Source organism: Macaca fascicularis, chromosome X (genome assembly GCF_037993035.2).
Source record: "Macaca fascicularis isolate 582-1 chromosome X, T2T-MFA8v1.1".
NCBI classification, from domain to species: domain Eukaryota; kingdom Metazoa; phylum Chordata; class Mammalia; order Primates; family Cercopithecidae; genus Macaca; species Macaca fascicularis.
Window position 1 is genome coordinate 136,647,826 of NC_088395.1, and position 19,154 is coordinate 136,666,979.

The following is a 19,154-nucleotide window of genomic DNA, read 5'->3' on the forward strand; positions in this document are numbered from 1 at the left end:
GTTTATGTTGTTCGATGCTAGTGATCTAAATGGGCACATGGTAGGCACGCAACACATGCTTGATTTGACAGGTGGTGTTTTAAAAAAGATTTTAAAGCAAATGAAGCTTAGAATAGCATAGACTAATTTAAGAGAATGCAATGCTAATTTTAGAACTAGCTTTGGCTTTCAGTATCAACCTGGTGATCTTCCTTGACTTACTCCAGTTTTTTATTACATACGAGCAGCTAAAGAGGCTTCAAATCTAAGAACTGAATTATATGTGAGCCCAGCCCTGCCAGCCTTTCTACTCCTTTGCCCTTTTCCCATGTTCTAATGTATTTTGACAATGTCGTAAGTGTTTACCAAGCCGTTGGTCTCCTAAGAGCCTCCTGATGGAAGAACAGTGGGGTGATTCAAAGTTATTTCTATGTTTGTGTTACCATGTTAACTTTTCCCCGAGAGAAAGTGTTAACATTGAGACTCTGGCCCCAGATTGGTATCTTCTATGAAGATGGATACTGATGGGTGACATTGAAAACGGCCTGCTTTCCAAATGTGGTTAAATGTAATTGGTTAGCCCCAGACTTGGGCTAGAGCAGAAGGCATAGGCCAGGGTGGTTATTGCTATATGTGTTACAGACCTCGGTTCTCATTAAAGTATTTATTGGCAGAATCACTTTGTCTTTGTCTTCATTTACTATTTTCTCCTTTGCCAACTCTTGAAATTACATTCTCCAGAGAGTAATAAAAAGAAGATGTCGATGAAATTGAGACTGGACTCTTAAAGTGCACTTTTATGAGATGAGAATGAGTGCATTGTGTTTTCCCACTGCCATTCATGGGCATAATGCCACTGCTAAACGTTGGGCAGGTGGTTCTTTCTTAAACATGAATAAACAAGCAAGTGGCTCATTTGGAAGTTTCTACAGGTAAAAAGCTAAAAAAAAGGCTTAAAATAGAAGCCTGCTCCCAGGGTTCTAATCATCTTACAGGTGTAAAGTTCTGGCTACTTTTTTTGTACTGGAACAGAGGCCGGTTCATTGTAGGCACTCAGATATTTGTGGAATTAATAGTTCTTCATCTTTATCCATTCATTAAGTTGTTCAACATTTATTATGTATCTATTATGTCTAGATTCCGGGACTATAAAATGACTAAGACATAGTGTCTGTTTTCAAGCTCATATTATAGAGGAAGAACAGATTTGTAAGTAAATAATTACAGTAGGACCTAAATACTATGTAAGAGATAAACAAAATGCTGTGTGGGAGCACAGAGGAGGAACAGCCTTACCTAGAGGATTTGCCAAAGGCTTCATAGCAGAAATGACACTTGAGCTGAGACAGCAAGAGTCGATGTTACCATGAGGATAAGGCATTATACATTTTGACAAATGTATAATATGTATCTATCATTATAGAATCATATAGAATGGTTTCACTGCCCTAAAAATCCTCTATGTTCCTCTTATTCATTCCTTCCTCTCCCCTAACCTCTGGCAACCACTGAGGCTTTTTGCTGTCTCCATGTTTTTGCATTTTCCAGAATGTCGTATAGTTGGAATCATACTTTTCAGACTGGCTTTTTAAACTTACTTATATGCATATAAGCTTCCTCCATGTCTTTTCATGGCTTGATAGGTCATTTCTTTTTAGTACTGAATAATATTCCGCTGTCTGGATGTACCAGTTTATTCATTCACCCACTGAAGGACATCTTAGTTGCTTCCAAGTTTTGACAATTATGAATCAAACTGCTATAAATATTTGTGTGTAGGTTTTTATATAGACATTTTCAACTCATTTAGGTAAATATAATACCAAGGAGCACAATTGCTAGATGGTACGATAAGAGTATGTTTAGTTTTGTAAGAAACTGCCAAACTGTCTTGTGAAGTGGCTGTACCATTTTGCATTCCCAGCAGCAATGAATGAGAGCTATTGTTGCTCCACATCTTCTCCAGCTTTTGGTGCTGTCATCAGTTTGGATTTTGGCCCTTCTGATAGGTGGGCAGTGGTATCTCATTGTTTATATTATTAATTTTTAAAAACATTTACTATATCCATCAGATACCCTACTCATACCCAGATTAGCAAAAGGGAACCCATTTTTCACAATAGTGCAGGCTGAAAATAGTTTTTTTTTTCTGTTGCCCAGGATGGAGTGCAGTGGTATGATCTTGGCTCACTGCAACCTCCACCTCCCGGGTTCAAGTGATTCTCCTGCTTCAGCCTCCTGAGTAGCTGGGATTACAGGCGCCCGCCACATACCTGGCTAATCTTTTTGTATTTTCAGTAGAGACCGGGTTTCACTATGCTGACCAGGCTGGTCTCGAACGCCTGACCTCAGGTAATCCGTGCGCCTCGGCCTCCAAAGTCCTGGGATTACAGGTGTGAGTCACTGTGCCTGGCCTGAAAATAGTTTCTTGAAGGATTTATATCCATTGCAGAATGGCTTTAATTCACCTCAACCTAAATATTATTCCTTCAGAAAAACCTTCCAGTGATTTCCTCTCCCCCAATGTAAATAACTTTCCTCATTATAATTTCATATACCACATATCAGAATTTATATCTGTATTATATGTGTGTGATTATTTCACTAATTTCTGTATCTCCCATCATTTGGGGTTCCATGAAAATAGGGATTATGTCAGTTTTTTCACTACTGGGTTCTCAGTGCTTTATACAGTTATGTGCACTTAGTACACATTTGTTAAATGAGTAAATGAATTGGTCTGTATCCAAAGGATCTGATTAAATGCCTAAAACATAGGAAAGGTTCAACAAATACTGTGGAATTTAAATTGAATTAAATTAAAATTTGATTAACTGGGCGTGGTGGCCTGTAATCCCAGCTACTAGGGAGGCTGAGGCAGGAGAATCGCTTGAACCCGGGAGGCGGAGGTTGCAGTGAGCCAAAATCATGCCACTGCACTCCAGCCTGGACGACAGAGCAAGACCCCGTCTCAAAAAATTTAAAAAAAAAATTTTTTTGAATTATTAGGAAAATGGCTGTAAGCTAAGGATTACTAAAGGTATGAGCAAGTAGGGCAGTGTTTTCCATGGTTTTAGTACTATATATCTGCTGGTGACTTCCAAATATACATCCTCAGCCCATACTTCTCCCTTGAACTCCATACTTCTATGTCCCACTGCTTATTTTACATCACTCATAAAGTCTAATAGGCACAAGTTGGGTTCAGTGGCACACATCTGTAGTCCCAGCTAACCCAGGAGGCAGAGGTGGGAGGATCACTTGAGCCCGGGAGCTCAAGGCCAACCTGGACAACATAACAAGACCCTGTCTCTAAAAAATAAAGTCTTAAATGACACTTCACAAAACAAAATTCTGGATTTGCCCCTAAAAACCCTTTTAGTGGCTCAGGCCTTGAAGTAATCCCTAATTCTGCTTGCTCTCTTCCACAACCCACATCCTTTCCCCTAGCAAGTCATATTTGAAGGGATAAAATGATAACCAAAATTTGTAGGTTGTTGAAAGTTGAAAAACTTTCAACTTTTTCCCCCTTTTTCTGAGAGGCTGGAGAATGAAACAACTCAGATAATAGTAGCTAATTAATAGTTTAATTAATAATTATTAACTATTAATAATAGGTAATACAGAGTATGGGTTTTATTATGTGCCAGGTACTGTTTAAGTGTATTGTGTTTATACTCTGTCTACATCCTTACAACCAGCCCTATGAGAGTAGGTACAATTCTGCTTTTTCAGATGAGAAACTGAGGCACAGAAAGGTGAAATACTTTTGCCTCTAAAACATGACAGAGTCCGGATTCTAGCCCAGGCAGTCTGGCTCATGATCCCATACTTACAATCACTATGCTTGAAGTGTACTGACTTAACTTTGTCCAGTGTCACTTAAAGTTTATGGCAGGTGAGCAGTAAAGAATATTGATTTCATTAATTCCCCTATCTTTATAGCACCCTGGGAGAAAGAAGGTCAATAGTTTTTTTTGTTTTTTTTTTTGTTTTTTTTTTTTGAGACGGAGTCTCGCTCTGTCACCCAGGCTGGAGTGCAGTGGCCGGATCTCAGCTCACTGCAAGCTCCGCCTCCCGGGTTCACGCCATTCTCCGGCCTCAGCCTCCCAAGTAGCTGGGACTACAGGCGCCCGCCACCTCGCCCGGCTAGTTTTTTTTGTATTTCTTAATAGAGACGGGGTTTCACCGTGTTAGCCAGGATGGTCTCGATCTCCTGACCTCGTGATCCGCCCGTCTCGGCCTCCCAAAGTGCTGGGATTACAGGCTTGAGCCACCGCGCCCGGCCAGGTCAATAGTTTTTGTGGTTGGTCACTCTTTATCACTTAACAGTAATACTGGATTAAGATTATTTTCCTGGAGACCTGTGACTGCAAATACATCACTTCCCCTTTCTCCACTTTCTCCCACTTCTCCCTCTTCCCTTTGTTGGCCTTTCTTCTCCATGACCTCCTTCACTGCTCCACCCCCTTCTTCCTCCAGTCTGAGGACAGTTCACTAGGGGCAGCACAACAGGGTTCAAAAAGAGGGTCTTGCAGTCAGAGATGGCACACCAGAACAACATGAACTTCTTACTGTTTTATGTAAGACCATTTGTTGAAGAATGTGGAATTATTGATACAGATGCCACTAGTTTGAAATTTAGTAATTTGGACATGGGGCTAGGCTTTCCACCCTTTCTCCTCCAATGGAAAGAAAAATTTTCTTATGCTTATAAACAAATTTATAGGAGGAATGATTACTATGAACCTGATTATAAATTAAATCTCTATTCACCACAGCATGTCATTTAAGGGGTAATATTTTTATTAGCCTAATCCAGTCAGGATGTTTCATGTAAATTAAAGTAATAAAATTACTGGGTATTAAAAATAAATATCTTCATGTCTTCTCAAAATGGCCATTTCTCTCTCTCTCTCTCTCTCTCTCTCTCTCTATGTGTGTGTGTGTGTGTCTGTGTGTGTGTGTGTATATATATATATATATATATTTTTTTTTTTTTTTGAGATGGAGTCTCCCTCTGTTGCCCAGGCTGGAGTGCAGTGGTGCAACCTTGGCTCACTGCACCCTCCGCCTCCTGGGTTCAAATGATTCTCCTGTCTCACTCAGCCTCTCAAGTAGCTGAGATTACAGGCATGAGCCACCACACTCGGCTAATTTTTGTATTTTTAGTAGAGACGGGGTTTCGCTATGTTGGCCAGGCTGGTCTTGAACTCCTGACCTCAGGTGATCCACCCACCTCGCCCTCCAAAAGTGCTAGGATTACAGGTGTGAGCCACTTCACCTGGCCAATAATTCTTATTTCTGAGGTTTCACTGTTAACGGATATTTCTTCTCTCTATTCAGTGTCTCAGCATCAGAATTCAGTTGTATTTTGGGCTGTGCTTTACTTACTATAAACACTTCATGCATCCTTGTCTCCCATTTATTTTGTAAATAAGAAAAACCATTTAACACTTTCATTGTATAAGATTACTAAGGGACCTGGTAATATTAAAGTGGTGGTTGGAATTTTGGATAAGAAATGTTTGGATTATGAGTCTGTTTTTCCATTTGAAATGATCTCAGAGCCATTCAGCTATGATTTCTTGGTTTAGTTTTCTCACCTTTTTTTTTTTTTTTAACTACTTCTGAGATGATATAATACCCATTTGCTTTTCTATAGGAAATGCTTTCATATTTGTTGAATGGCTCAATGGACACATCTGCAAAAATACTAAGGAGGGATTGGTGAGTAAAAGCACATTGAACAGTTTTGTTAGACAGCATGGCATTTTACTGGGCCTGTGACTGTGTTATCTCAGCAAGTTTATCAGCTTTTTAGTGGCTTAATGTCAACACAATTGAGATAGAACTGGAACTGATACGGATGTATCATGGTAAATGAGAACTGTGATTCAATCATGGGATTGTTGGGCAACATATACCAAATAAAAACAAACCTAAGCAGATGAAGAGAGCCCCTCAGGCTCTTGGCCCTACGGGGTTTTAGTTTCCCCAGTGCTTGATAGCAAGTGAATCCCGTCTGCTCCATTGTGTACAAGGCGCTTTGAAACAAACAGGAACTGCTTTGTGCATTAAAACGGACTCTTAGACTCTTAGCAGCTGCATCAGTCGTTTCTAGGACTCCTCATGAGAGGGCTCTTTGAGCCCAGTGGCTGATTATGGTCCCAACAGCTTGTAAATCCAGGGAACATATGGCTGAGTAGTAGCATGTTAAGCTCTCATGCACTTTACCCTGCCATGGTTGATCCATTAGGTGAAGCATATCTTGCCCTTTCAGCAAACTGCAAGACTATGGCTTCAAGGCTTCATTCAGCAAATTCAAGAATGGTTTCCTAGCTCTGTGTGAAAATGTTTTCTTATTCTCATGTCTACTTAGCATTTTATGGAGCAACTACGTCCGAAAATTTTAAGAACCAAAGCACTGAAGTCGATATCTGGATATCACACTGTGCTGTATTGATGATGAAGTTGTACTCTGTGAGAGGCATTCTTAAACTACTGTGTTCTGTTAGTTCAGATTTCTGAATTTGCAGAAGGCAGATGAACCCTAGCAGTAGGCCATATCAAAAAGTTTTCTTTTGTAATAATAATAATAATAATAATAATAATAATAAAAGCAACTGGTTAAATTCCTTAATATGGTTTATTCTTTCAGGAAGCCATGTGCTTTTATCTCTTTGGGATATTCCTATCAGTGTGGTCTGTTCATTTATGGCTCACTAATGACTTCTCTTAGCAGGTATCTCAGGGAAATGTTACACTTCAAGAAATGCCAGCAGAAATGTGAATCAAAATTCTTGGCCCAGTGTAGTGGCTCATGCGTGTAATCCCAGCACTTTGGGGGGCTGAAGTGGGCAGATCACGAGGTTAGGAGTTCAAGACCAGCCTGGCCAATATGGTGAAATGTTGTCTCTACTAAAAAAATACAAAAAATTAGCTGGGAGTGGTGGTGTGCACCTGTAGTCAGAGCTACACAGGAGGCTGAGGCAGGAGAATCACTTGAACCTGAGAGGTGGAGGTTGCAGTGAGCCAAGATCGTGCCACTGCACTCCAGCCTGGGCAACAGAGTGAGACTCCATCTCAAAAAAAATTACTTATAAATATTTAATGCTCCTTGATCTAGTAATACTGCTTGGTGAATTTATTCTAAGGAATGGGACAGAGACATGCCAATGATTTATACACAAAGATATTTATCATGGTATTATAACAGAAATTAGAAATAACCTAAGTTTTAGCACACTATAGGGAAATAGTTAAAGTATTGTATCATTTGTTGAAAAAGCATGCAACCATTACAAGTTGTGTTTTTGAAAAAGACTTGATGACATAGGAAAATATACACAATATAATGTTAAGTGAAAAAAAACAGATGAAGGAGAATAACAGTGGTCATCTCTGGATAGTATAATTATGGGTACTTTTGTGATTTCCTATGTTCGCAAAATTTTTTTAATGAACAAAAGTTTTTATAATTGTAAAAGAAATAGTAAACATCATTTATATATCAATCTATACCTCTAGAAGATATCCCAGCAAAGCTGGGGCAATTTTAGCACATAGCTCTCAATAAATGTTTGTGAGATAGGTAAGTGGATGGACAGACAGATGAATGAATGAATGACAATTGGCATTTGTAGGCACCACCATTGATTTATAAGATTGCAGAAATAACAAGTGAAGATTTGTTAATTAAAAGGAGAAAATTCCAGACCAGTCAGCAGTTTGAAGGATGACGTGGAAAGTACTGAAGGAACCACAAAATTGAGTGACTGACAGTAGCCGAGGAATTGTGGTCTGTCATTGGGTCCATTGCTATTCTTGTTTCTGCTGATTCTATGTGTGTCCTTAAGTATCTTGTGCCTGCTGTTTTCACTGGTCTCTATTCAGTTTGGCCAGTGACTGAGCATGGTGAGAATGAAATCAAGGTCATGAGTTCAATTCCCATTTGAACTAGTTAACACTTCTCCTTCTAGGGAGGAGATATCCCAAGGTTATCTCTGGCTCACACTGGACATATGGACAAGCAGGGATATGGTGGTCAGGGCAACCTGCCTCTAACACTTCTGAAACCACTTGAAACACCTCTGTACAGAGGGCTATAGTGTCCTTATGTTCTTCGAGAATAGTCCTCTGAAATTGAGGTGTTGATATGTATAACATTTCCTACCTAAGGAATTAATATAAAACTTAGTCATGTTACAATTTTTATTACAAATTCAGCCTGGTGCAGTGGCTTCCTCCTGTAATCACAGCACATTCAGAGGCTGAGGTGGGAGGATCACTCAAGACGATCATGAACAACATAGGAAGACCCTGTCTCTACAAAATATAAATAAATTAGCTGGGCATGCTGGCATGTGCCTGTGTTCCCAGTTACTAAGGAAGCTGAGGTGGGAGGATCGCTTGAGTCTGGGAAGTTGAAGCTATAGGGAGCCATGATCACAACACTGCACTCCAGCCTGGGTGATGAGTGAGACCCTGTCTCTTAAAACAAAAACACCACAAATTCACAGTAAGCTGTTCATGGAAATAATAAATGGGACCGATTGGCCTACATTGCATCCTACAAGGTATTAATATCTGGGATGTTTTGATCACCTTGCTGAACTAAATCTGGCTTCTTGGTAAGCCCATCAGGAGATAACAGTAGATGTGTGAATGAAATCTAAATGTTTTCAGTACATTCCCTTGTCTGTGAAGGAGCCTGCATCAAAGAAAGCCATTAGACTTTTGCGTAGCATCCTGTATGTCTGCTCTTGGTGACTTATTAAACACAGTGTTTTGAGACGGAGTCTCACTCTGTCACCCAGGCTGGAGTGCAGTGGCGTGATCTCGGCTCACTGCAACCTCGGCCGCCCAGGTTCAAGTGATTCTCCTGCCTTAGCCTCTTGAGTAACTGGGATTACAGGCGCCTGCCATTGCGCCTGGCTAATTCTTGTATTTTTAGTAGAGATGGGCTGCTTCACCATATTGGTCAGGCTGGTCTTGAGCTCCTGACCTCATGATCCACCTGCCTCAGCCTCCCAACATGCTGGGATTACAGGCGTGAGCCACCGTGCCTGGTGAAACACAGTGTTTTAAATTATGATTACTCTTAAATCCAATTACCATACTAGTGCCAATGCCTTGTTTGTATCTGCTCTGTCTTGATACTGCTAAGGTATTAGATTTATTGTTTGTCTTTTTAAACCTGAATCACCTCTCATTACTCATTTTAAAAAATCTTATTCAGGGGTTGAGGAATTCATAGTTCTGAGTCCAATTGTCCTTGTCCTATATGTCATAATATCTGAATATGAGGGACTCCCTTAAATGGGTCAACTGACTGTTTAGTTCAGGGTGTTTAAGGAAGAGGAAGAGAACTGACATTTTTGAGCACTAACAGTGTGCTGTAGTTTACTAGATATTTACATATATATTATCTGAGTTAATCTTCAATATAACCATGTAAAGTAGGCATTATTACCCCAGTTTGATGAATGAGGGATCTAGTTTGAGAATTTAAATGACTGAATTATCATTTGAACACTGGTCTGTTGGATTTCAAGACCTGTGATTTTTCCACTGCACATACTGACTCCCAGGGGTAGCAGAGTTTCTTAGATTGAACCTAACAACACACTAATCACCTCCCCTCCCCTCCTGCTTTTCTGTATTTAAAAATATATATATATTTTTTATTTTTAATTGATAAATAATTGTATATATTACATGGGGTACAATGTGATGTTGATATATATATGTTTAAAATGTGGAATGATTAAATCAGACTAATTTACTTTTTTTTTTTTTTGAGACAGAGTCTCGCTCTGTCACCCAGGCTGGACCACAGTGGCACGATCTCGGCTCACTGCAAGCTCTGCGTCCCGGGTTCACGCCATTCTTCTGCCTCAGCCTCCCGAGTAGCTGGGACTACAGGTGCCTGCCACCACGCCCGGTTAATTTTTTTTTTTTTTTTTTTTTTGTATTTTTAGTAGAGACAGGGTTTCACCATGTTAGCCAGGATGGTCTTGATCTCCTGACCTCATGATCCGCCCGCCTTGGCCTCCCAAAGTTCTGGGATTACAGGCGTGAGCCACTGCGTCTGGCCTTTTTTTTTTTTTTTTTTTCCTAAAAGGACCTTGGCTTCAGAATTAACTTTAATTTTCATTCCATTTTGCTTATATTACCTTGACAAGATCAGTCCTTTGTAGCAAGGCCAGGATTTAAGCTTTGAACCACCAGTAAGGAGGACATTGGTTTGAGCCTGCTTTCAATTTTGTCCAAAATCCAGTTATTCATATTTTACGTAGTTCCCAGTAACTCATAATACAATCCAAGAATGTGCCTTATTGCTGGCCTGGTACTTGCTGGATGCTCAGCATTTCAAAGCATATTGGGTTCCATCATCCACTTGAGAGCCAAAAAGTTCTTCAGTTGTAGGAACACGATGCTTGCTATGGTGAAAGAAAGTATGTTTCTCCTCTGGGCCAGACTGGTAAGCAAAGCGACTGCAAAAAGTTTACCAAAGGTGGGTTGATGTGTATGTAGTAGAATAGATCAATGAGAAACAGACCATTTGGGCTGAAGAAGATACAGGGTGAAGGTAGGGAGAAGGAAATTTTCAAGAGTAGGGAAACCGAAAGGGATGATCATTATCCTCTGAATGACTGAGGAAAGAAAGCTGAGAGTTAATCTAAGACGAATGGGGGATTAAGAAAATCCGAGTGCAAAGCATAGTGGTGTGGTGACATCCTTTGAAAGGAGGGTGGCTGGATTCCATCCAGGTCTAAACATTATAATTTGTGATTAGAATGAAAATTTTCAAGGGCCTCTTGGAGTTAGCCATTACACGTTGGATTCAAATGCATCCTCAAGTCATTAATTTAGGGATATTGAGGGATTAACCAACCTAAGGTTGTTTCGGTATCAAATCCTAGACAAGTTAATTCATACTGGTTTGGTTTCTTCTTGCCTTCTTTTGCTGTCAACTTGGCAGCTTTCTGGGGCAGTATTACAGTTTAAGGTCTTGAGAGCCAAACTCTCTAGCAATCCACTGTGGAGACCAGGAGGTTTTGGAGAGGGTTACAGGGAAGCTCAGGAAAGCAGAGAGCGGTTTCTGAGTGTCTTCGCCATTCTGTTCTTGAATTTTTGCTGCCAGGTTGCCCAGAGGGAAACTGAGCATAATTTCCCTCTGCCAACCTTGTCATTTTCTGTACCCCACAGAAAGGAGGATGAGGCACCTGCTCCTCAGCTGGTCTCCCGTGCAACAGTTTCTTAGGAAAATGTAAATTGGGGAGTAAGTGGAAGGAGCCCCGAGGAGCAAAGTGGCTCCAGTCTGGAGAGCTTGGCTGTGCCTGTCTTGGTACCCACCTTTTTTCTCTCCCTTTCCCTCCCAGTGCCTCAGAATTTGTCATCAGCAAGTAGCTACAAGTGACATATGAGGCCATCTTAAGGGAAGGGGCAGCAGAGGGTTAAAAGGTGATGGATTGGGACCGTTAACAGCAGAAGTAATCACAAGATAGTGTTTCTTTGGCAAATAGCCTATTTTGAACATCATGAGGTGTGGGAAAACACAAGCTTTAGATGAATTGAGGTTTCTACCTTTTAGGCACATTCACCATATAAAATATCTGATTAATATCAGTAAGGGCAGGAGGAGGAGGGACTCCTAACCTTGCCAAAGCAATTACTGTAGTAAATCACTATAGTAAACAGTTAAAAATAACAGAAACTCATTTCTCTAGTGCTGTTCAGTATGGGAGCCACGAGCCACATGTGGCTACTGAGCATTTGAAATATGGCTAGTTTAAATTGAGATTTTTTTGTAAGGGCAAAATACACACCATATCTCAAGGACTTAGTATGAAAAAAAAAAACAGCATAATTTTTATATTGATGACATGTTGAAAACAATATATTGGTTACATTGGGATAAATAAAGTATTAGTTTTGCCTGTTTCTTTTTACCTTTATAACATGGTTACTAGAACATTTAAAATTATGCATGTGGCTCACATTATATTTCTGTTGGACAGTGCTGCTCTGGTATACTAAAAAATAGAATTTGATCTATAAGCATCTTTTTAGCAGTACATTTCTTGCTTTGAGTAAGTGTACCTATACATCAGAGACAGGCTCATTTCAAAAGAAGGACAGGGAGGAGTGGCGATTTGAAAATGGGGAAACCAATTATAGAAGAAAGTCAGGACCCTGCCTCAGTTACCTCTCAGTCTGGGGGTGGGGGATGCTGTGACAGGGGTCAGTTGCCTGAAGCAAGTGCTCTCATCCCCGTAACTCCTGTTGATCTAGTTGGGGCTCCAGAGTGGGGAGGAGAAAGGCACTTTGAAACTTCTCTGCCCTTACCGTCTTAGCCATCAAACTCTGAGTTGGAGATAGTGACGATGTGACAGGAACTTTCCCTGGGCCTCTCTGGGCCACCATTCCTGGCCGAGAGAAAGAGGAGGAATGAGGTGAGCGCCTTCTTCACTCCCAGGGCCATGTGATAGAGCTGCAGTCGCACCTCCTTCTGCCGATAGGCATAGATGAGTGGGTTGAGCAGGGAGTTGCCCACACCAAGCAGCCACAGGTACCGTTCCAGCACTAGGTAGAGGTGACACTCCTGGCAGGCCACCTGCACAATGCCAGTGATAAGGAAGGGGGTCCAGGATAGAGTGAAGCTCCCAATGAGAACAGACACAGTGCGGACAGCTTTGAAGTCGCTGGGAGTCCGTGGGGGTCGATAACCTCCAGCCATGGCTCCTGCATGTTCCATCTTTCGGATCTGCTGACTGTGCATGGAGGCAATCTTGAGCATGTCGCAGTAGAAGAAGACAAAGAGGAGCATGGCTGGGAAGAAGCCAACGCAGGAGAGGGTCAGCACGAAGTAAGGGTGAAATACAGCAAAGAAGCTGCAGGACCCTTTGTAGGCGGTCTGCTGGAACATGGGGATTCCAAGTGGGAGGAAGCCAATGAGGTAAGACACCAACCACAGCCCGGCAATGCAGGCCCCGGCCACGAACCCACTCATGATCTTCAAGTAGCGGAGGGGCTGCTTGATGGCAAGGTACCTGTCAAAGGTGATCAGCATGACTGTGAGGACAGAGGCAGCCGCAGAGGAAGTGACAAATGCCATCCGCAAGCTGCACAGGGTCTTCTGTGTGGGCCGAGAAGGGCTGGAGAGCTGTTCTGTGAGTAGGCCTGAGATGGCCACACCAATCAAGGTGTCAGCCACAGCCAGATTCAAGGTGAAGCAGAGATTGACACCATCACTCTTGTGGATCAACAGCAGCACAGCCACAGCCACTAGTGTGTTAGTAGCAATGATGAGGGAGGCCAGGACAGCAAGGATCACTCCAAATGAGAAAGATGACTCCATGTCTCGAAGTGGCAGGACTTCACTTACCAGGGCATGCTGTCTTTCCAGCCGAAATTCTCATGGGCCAGGAGAAGAAGAGCTGTGGGTTCAGAGCTACAACACGATTCCAGCCTTCACTGGCAGTCCAGGCTGGCAGCTCGCCATCTTTGGGATCCTACAGGTCATGAAGAATTACTCACCCTCTCTTTTCAGTCCTCAGCCTCCTGCCTCTCCAGCTCTCTAAAGGCAGCAACCTCAGTACAGACCTCCCCCTGGGCCCTGAACTAGTCCCTCCCCCTCCAACCACCAAGTTACTAGACAACTCCCAAGTACCTGTACATGCTGTCTCGCCAGGCCCTCTCCCTTCAATGGTGCTTCAGGGACTCTGGAGGGACAGGGACATTCATCAGGTCTCCTGTCTGTCAAAAGATATAATTGACTCCAATCATACTTTTTTCTTCCTCTGTATCTTGACATTAAATTTCTACTTTCCTTCCAAAACCTCGAGTACCAGCTTAAATAACTAATCTCAGCTTAATTAAACTTTTTCTTAATAATTAATTCTCAGTTACTATTATGAATTGCTTTTAATCAAGCAAGATGCTCACAATCAGTTGAAGTGGGAAGTGAGGGCAGGTGAGCTTTTTGAGGGGCCCCAGCATACTTTCAAGAGTGCTACCACACATTTAAGCTGTTTCTTTCCTTTTGCTTCCTAGCTCCTCAAATTCCAATTCTCTCAAGTAGGGCATGCTGTTCCCCCATTTCTCATCCCTTGGAACCCATTTGAGGATTCAGGACAGGAAAAACAGGGCCAAAAACTGTTAACAGCTGTCATTCAGTTTAGAGCCCATTCGCCACCTTGCACTGCTGTCTCTCAAGTATACTCATTGATAATTATTTCTGCAGCATGTTGGGCCAGGTCTCTGGTCAGTGAATAGTGGCTGCTGGGCTTGCCTTTCTTAATCCTATAGACCCAAGGTATCTCTGTGGGAGGAGGAGAAGAGGAGATGAGCTGCATTCTGGGAAGTGTCTGTTTGATGTTTGGCTATGGAATTTTCCACTTTCCAGGAATAGGAACGTGGGGGTGGTTGAGGGGGGAAGGTTAGACCAAAGGGCGACTGTGTTGCTGAAGCAGGTAAGATGCACTCCAGAGGGGCAGCTGCATAAGTCACTCCTGTTTTAGGATGTGTATCTATTTGCTTGGGTACATTAGAACTAACCTTTCGCCTGCCACTCTCATCTTGGATACCAAGAAGAGAGGGGTGGGGAGAAGAGTGGTTAGAAGCTTATTTACTCAGTTCAGGTGAGAGCACAAATGGGGAAGGTTAGTGTTTGAAGTGAGGGAGTAGAGAGCAAGGTGCAGAGTTGGACGCAAATATATTTCAGGACGTTTTGACAGTCTGAGAGGGCCTTTGGCAGATGTCTCTCCTAAAAAAGGATCAGAAAGACTGTGTTGTGGGGACTCAGTATTCTAGTTGCCAGCCTGAAAACAGTTCTTATTCTTGTGTACGCCCATTGGGAGATTGATTCCAGCTGCTTAGAACCTAGCCTAATTTTATACCTGGACCTAAGGTGTGCTTGGGTTTCCCCAGCTCTTGACTCCACAGAGTCAAGTTAGCCCTTTTCAAGCCCATGTTCAAACTTGAGAGTGTATCACAATCACCTGGAGGGTGTCTTAAAACCCAGGTTCTTGGGCCCTACTCCCAGAGTTTCAGGTCATTGGTGAGTCTGAGAATCTGCATTTCTTTCTTTCTTTTCTTTCTTTCTTTTCTTTCTTTCTTTCTTTCTTTCTTTCTTTCTTTCTTTCTTTCTTTCTTTCTTTCTTTCTTTCTTTCTTTTCTTTCTTCCTTCCTTCCTTCCTTCCTTCCTTCCTTCCTTCCTTCCTTTCTTTTCTTTCTTTCTTTCTTTCTTTCTTTCTTTCTTTCTTTCTTTCTTTCTTTCTTTCTTTCTTTCTTTCTTTCTTTCTTTCTCTCTCTCTCTTTCTCTCTTTCTTTCTCTTTCTTTCTTTCTTTTTTTTCCCTCCCTCCCTCCCTCCTTCCTTCCTTTCTTTCTTTCCTTCTTTCTTCCTTTTATTATTATTAATATTATTTAGAAGGAGTTTCGCTCTTGTCACCCAGGCTGGAGTGCAATGGTGTGATCTCGACTCATTGCAACCTCCACCCCCCAGGTTCAAGCAATTCTCCTGCCTCAGCTTCCCAAGTAGCTGGGATTACAGGTGTGCAGCCACCACGCCCAGCTAATTTTGTATTTTCAGTAGAGATGGTGTTTCACTGTGTTGGCCAGCTGGTCTCGAACTCCTGGCCTCAGGTGATCCACCTGTGTCGGCCTCCCAAAGTGCTGGGATTACAGGCGTGAGCCACCGCGCCTGGCCAGATCTGCATTTCTAACAAGTTCCCAGATGCTGCTGTTACTTGCTTAGGGACCACACTTTGAGAAGCACTGCTGTACTGTAATGATTCTTACCCTTAGCTGTGCATTGGAATCACCTGGTGATTCCAAAAAATACTGCTGTTTGGGCCACACACCAAGAGATTCTAACATAACTATTCTGGGGTGGTACCTGTGCACTGGGAGTTTTAAAAGTTCCTTGGGTGATTCTAATATTCAGCCAGGGTTGAGAACCACTGTCCTTGGTTTCCTCATGTGTAACATGGAGACAGTCATAGTTATATCACAAGGTTGTGAGGATGATAAAATGAGGTATGATATGGGCAAAGACTTCATGACTAAAACACAAAAAGCAATGGCAACAAAAGCCAAAATTGACAAATGGGATCTAATTAAACTAAAGAGCTTCTGCACAGTAAAAGAAACTATCATCAGAGTGAACAGGCAACCTACAGAATGGGAGAAAATTTTTACAATCTATTCATCTGACAAAGGGCTAATATCCAGAATCTACAAGGAACTTCAACAAATTTACAAGAATAAAACAACCCCATCAAAAAGTGGGCAAAGGATATGAAAAGACACTTTTCAAAAGAAGACATTTATGCAGCCAACAAACATATGAAAAAAGGCTCATCGTCACTGGTCATTAGAGAAATGCAAATAAAAACCACAATGAGATACCATCTCATGCCAGTTAGAATGGCAATCATTAAAAAGTCAGGAAACAACAGATGCTGGAGAGGATGTGGAGAAATAGGAATGTTTTTACACTGTTGGTGGGAGTGTAAATTAGTTCAGCCATTGTGGAAGACAGTGTGGCGATTCCTCAAGGATCTAGAACTAGAAATACCATTTGACCCAGCAATTCCATTACTGGGTATATACCCAAAGGATTATAAATCATTCTACTCTAGAGACACGTGCACACATGTTTATTGCAGCACTATTCACAATAGCAAAGACTTGGAACCAACCCAAATGCCCATCAATGTTAGACTGGATAAAGAAAATGTGGCACATATACACCATAGAATACTGTGCAGCCATAAAAAAGAATGAGTTCATGTCCTTTGCAGGGACATGGATGAAGCTGGAAATCATCATTCTCAGCAAACTAACACAGGAACAGAAAACCAAACACCACATGTTCTCACTCATAAGTGGGAGCTGAACAATGATGAGAACATATGGGCACAGGGAGGGGAACATCACACACCAGGGGCCTATTGGGCGGGTGGGGGGCAAGGGAAGGGATAGCATTAGGAGAAATGCCTAACGTAGATGATGGATTGATGGGTGCAGCAAACCACCATGGCACATGTATACCTATGTAACAAACGTGCACGTTCTGCATATGTATTCCAGAACTTAAAGTATAATAAAAGTAAATTTTAAAAAATGAGGTGTGATAGATATGAAAAGGCTTCACAAAGTGTAAAATGTTACATGGGTATTGAGTGTCTTCTAGTCTCTGCTAATCAAATTAACACACTGTTAATCGAAGTGTGTATCAGAAGCATTGGTATGACCCGAGAGGTTTTTTTTTTTTTTTTTTTTTTGAGACGGAGTCTTGCTCTGTCTCCCAGGCTGGAGTGCAGTTGCTGGATCTCAGCTCGCTGCAAGCTCCGCCTCCCGGGTTCACACCATTCTCCTGCCTCAGCCTCCCGAGTAGCTGGGACTACAGGGGCACGCCACCTCACCCGGCTAGTTTTGTTTTTTTGTTTTTTTTTTTTTTTGTATTTTTTAGTAGAGACGGGGTTTCACCATGTTAGCCAGGATGGTCTCGATCTCCTGACCTCGCGATCTACCCGTCTCGGCCTCCCAAAGTGCTGGGATTACAGGCTTGAGCCACCGCGCCCGGCTGACCCGAGAGCTTTTTAGAAATGCGGAAGCTCGGCCGGGCCCGCTGGCTCATGCCTGTAATCCCAGCACTTTGGGAGGCTGAGGCGGTCAGATCACCTGAGGTCAGGAGTTCAAGACCAGCCTGGCCAACATGGCGAAACCCTGTCTCTACTAAAAATATGAAAATGAGCTGGGCATGGTGGTGGGCATCTGTAATCCCAGCTACTCGGCAGGCTGAGGCAGGAGAATTGCTTCAACCTGGGAGGCAGAGGTTGCCGTGAGCCGAGATCGCACCACTGCACTCCAGCCTGGGTAATAGAGTGATACTATGTCTCAAAAAAAAAAAAAAAAAAAAAAAAAAAAAAAAAAAAAAAGGAAAGACAGAAAAGAAGAAATGCAGAATCTCAGGCTTTATTCAAGACCTAGTGAAGCAGTCTGCAGTTTAACAAGATCTCCAGGTGATCTGCATGCACATTTAAGTTATCTTTGCCTCTCTCCTACTCTCAGGTGTCTAGCTGTATTAGTTTTCCTTTGCTGCTGTAATGAACTACCACAAACTGACTTAACACGAATGTAGTATCTTACAATTCTCAAGGTCAGAAGTCCAAAGTGGGTCTTACAGGGCTGAAGTCAAGGTGTCAGCTGAGCTGTGTTCCTTCGGGAGGCTCTAGGGAAGAGTCCATTTCCTTATCTTTTTCAGTTTCCAGAGGCTGCTTGCACTCCTAGGCTCCTGGACACATCACTCCATGGCCACGTCTTCTTCTCTGACCTTTCTCTTTCCCCCCCGCCCCCACCTTTTTTTTGAGACAAAGTCTCGCTCTGTTGCCCAGACTGTAGTGCAGTGGTGCCATCTTGGTTCACTGCAACCTCCGCCTCCCGGGTTCAAGCGATTCTCCTGCCTCAGCCTCCTGAGTAGCTGGGATTAGAGGCGTGTGCCACCACGCTCAGCTACTTTTTTTTTGTATTTTTAGTAGAGACGGGGTTTCACCATGTTGGTCAGGCTGGTCTCGAACTCCTGACCTCGTGATCCACCCACCATGGCCTCCCAAAGTGCTGGGATTACAGGCATGAGCCACTGCACTCAGCCCCCTGTTTCCCTTTTTAAAGGACCCTTGTGATGACATTGGGTCCACCTGGACAATCCAGGATAACTCCTCCATTTCAGGATTCTTAACCTAATCACATCTGCAAGTACCTTTTGCCATGTGAAGTCACATATTCACAGGTTCCCAAGATTAAGACATGGACATCCTTGTTGGGGGACATTTTTCTACCTATCACACTGGCATTCTCTGCTGCATGGATCTCTTCCCTCCCAAATCCCCCTTCAACAGAGTCTGCCATTGGAACCAGGCTCCTAGGAGAGGAGCTCTAGGAAGGTAGTCAGGATAAGCCAGGCCTGATTTCTCATGGTGCCTAGACCAGCCATCTGCTTGTGATGATTTAGCTGCATCTTGCCTAAGGACAAAGGTGTAGTGACATTTAATAAATACCTCTTCCTGAGTGACTAGACTGGTACATATATTACTATAAAATATTATGCAGCAGTGTGAAAATAATGGGACAGGTTTATATGTATGGATATAAAGAGACTTCC

At 42.4% G+C, this 19,154-nt stretch overlaps 2 protein-coding genes across 13 annotated transcripts in view; one reads left to right on the top strand and one right to left on the bottom strand.

Moving 5' to 3' along the window:
• Nucleotides 1-655, top strand: part of SLC25A14 (solute carrier family 25 member 14) — a 34,643-nt gene extending 33,988 nt beyond the window's left edge. For all 12 annotated transcript variants that reach the window (XR_012429806.1, XR_012429805.1, XR_012429807.1 and 9 more), the window contains one exon: nt 207-655. Coding sequence is in view for 9 of the 12 variants with exons in the window: in XM_074028962.1 (XP_073885063.1) it covers nt 207-248 (42 nt within the window). In the remaining 3 variants the exon portion in view is untranslated. The remainder of the gene's footprint in view (nt 1-206) is intronic.
• An 11,481-nt stretch (nt 656-12,136) lies between these two features.
• On the bottom strand, nt 12,137-13,345 carry GPR119 (G protein-coupled receptor 119). The gene has a single exon (XM_015443841.3). It carries the CDS (start codon nt 13,343-13,345, stop codon nt 12,338-12,340), a length of 1,008 nt encoding a protein of 335 aa, XP_015299327.3. The 3' UTR covers nt 12,137-12,337.
• Between the last annotated feature and the right edge of the window lie 5,809 nt (nt 13,346-19,154).

What these genes read in the sequence shown, in the direction of transcription:
- GPR119 (XM_015443841.3), bottom strand. Translation starts at nt 13,345, where the DNA reads ATGGAGTCATCTTTCTCATTTGGAGTGATCCTTGCTGTCCTGGCCTCC.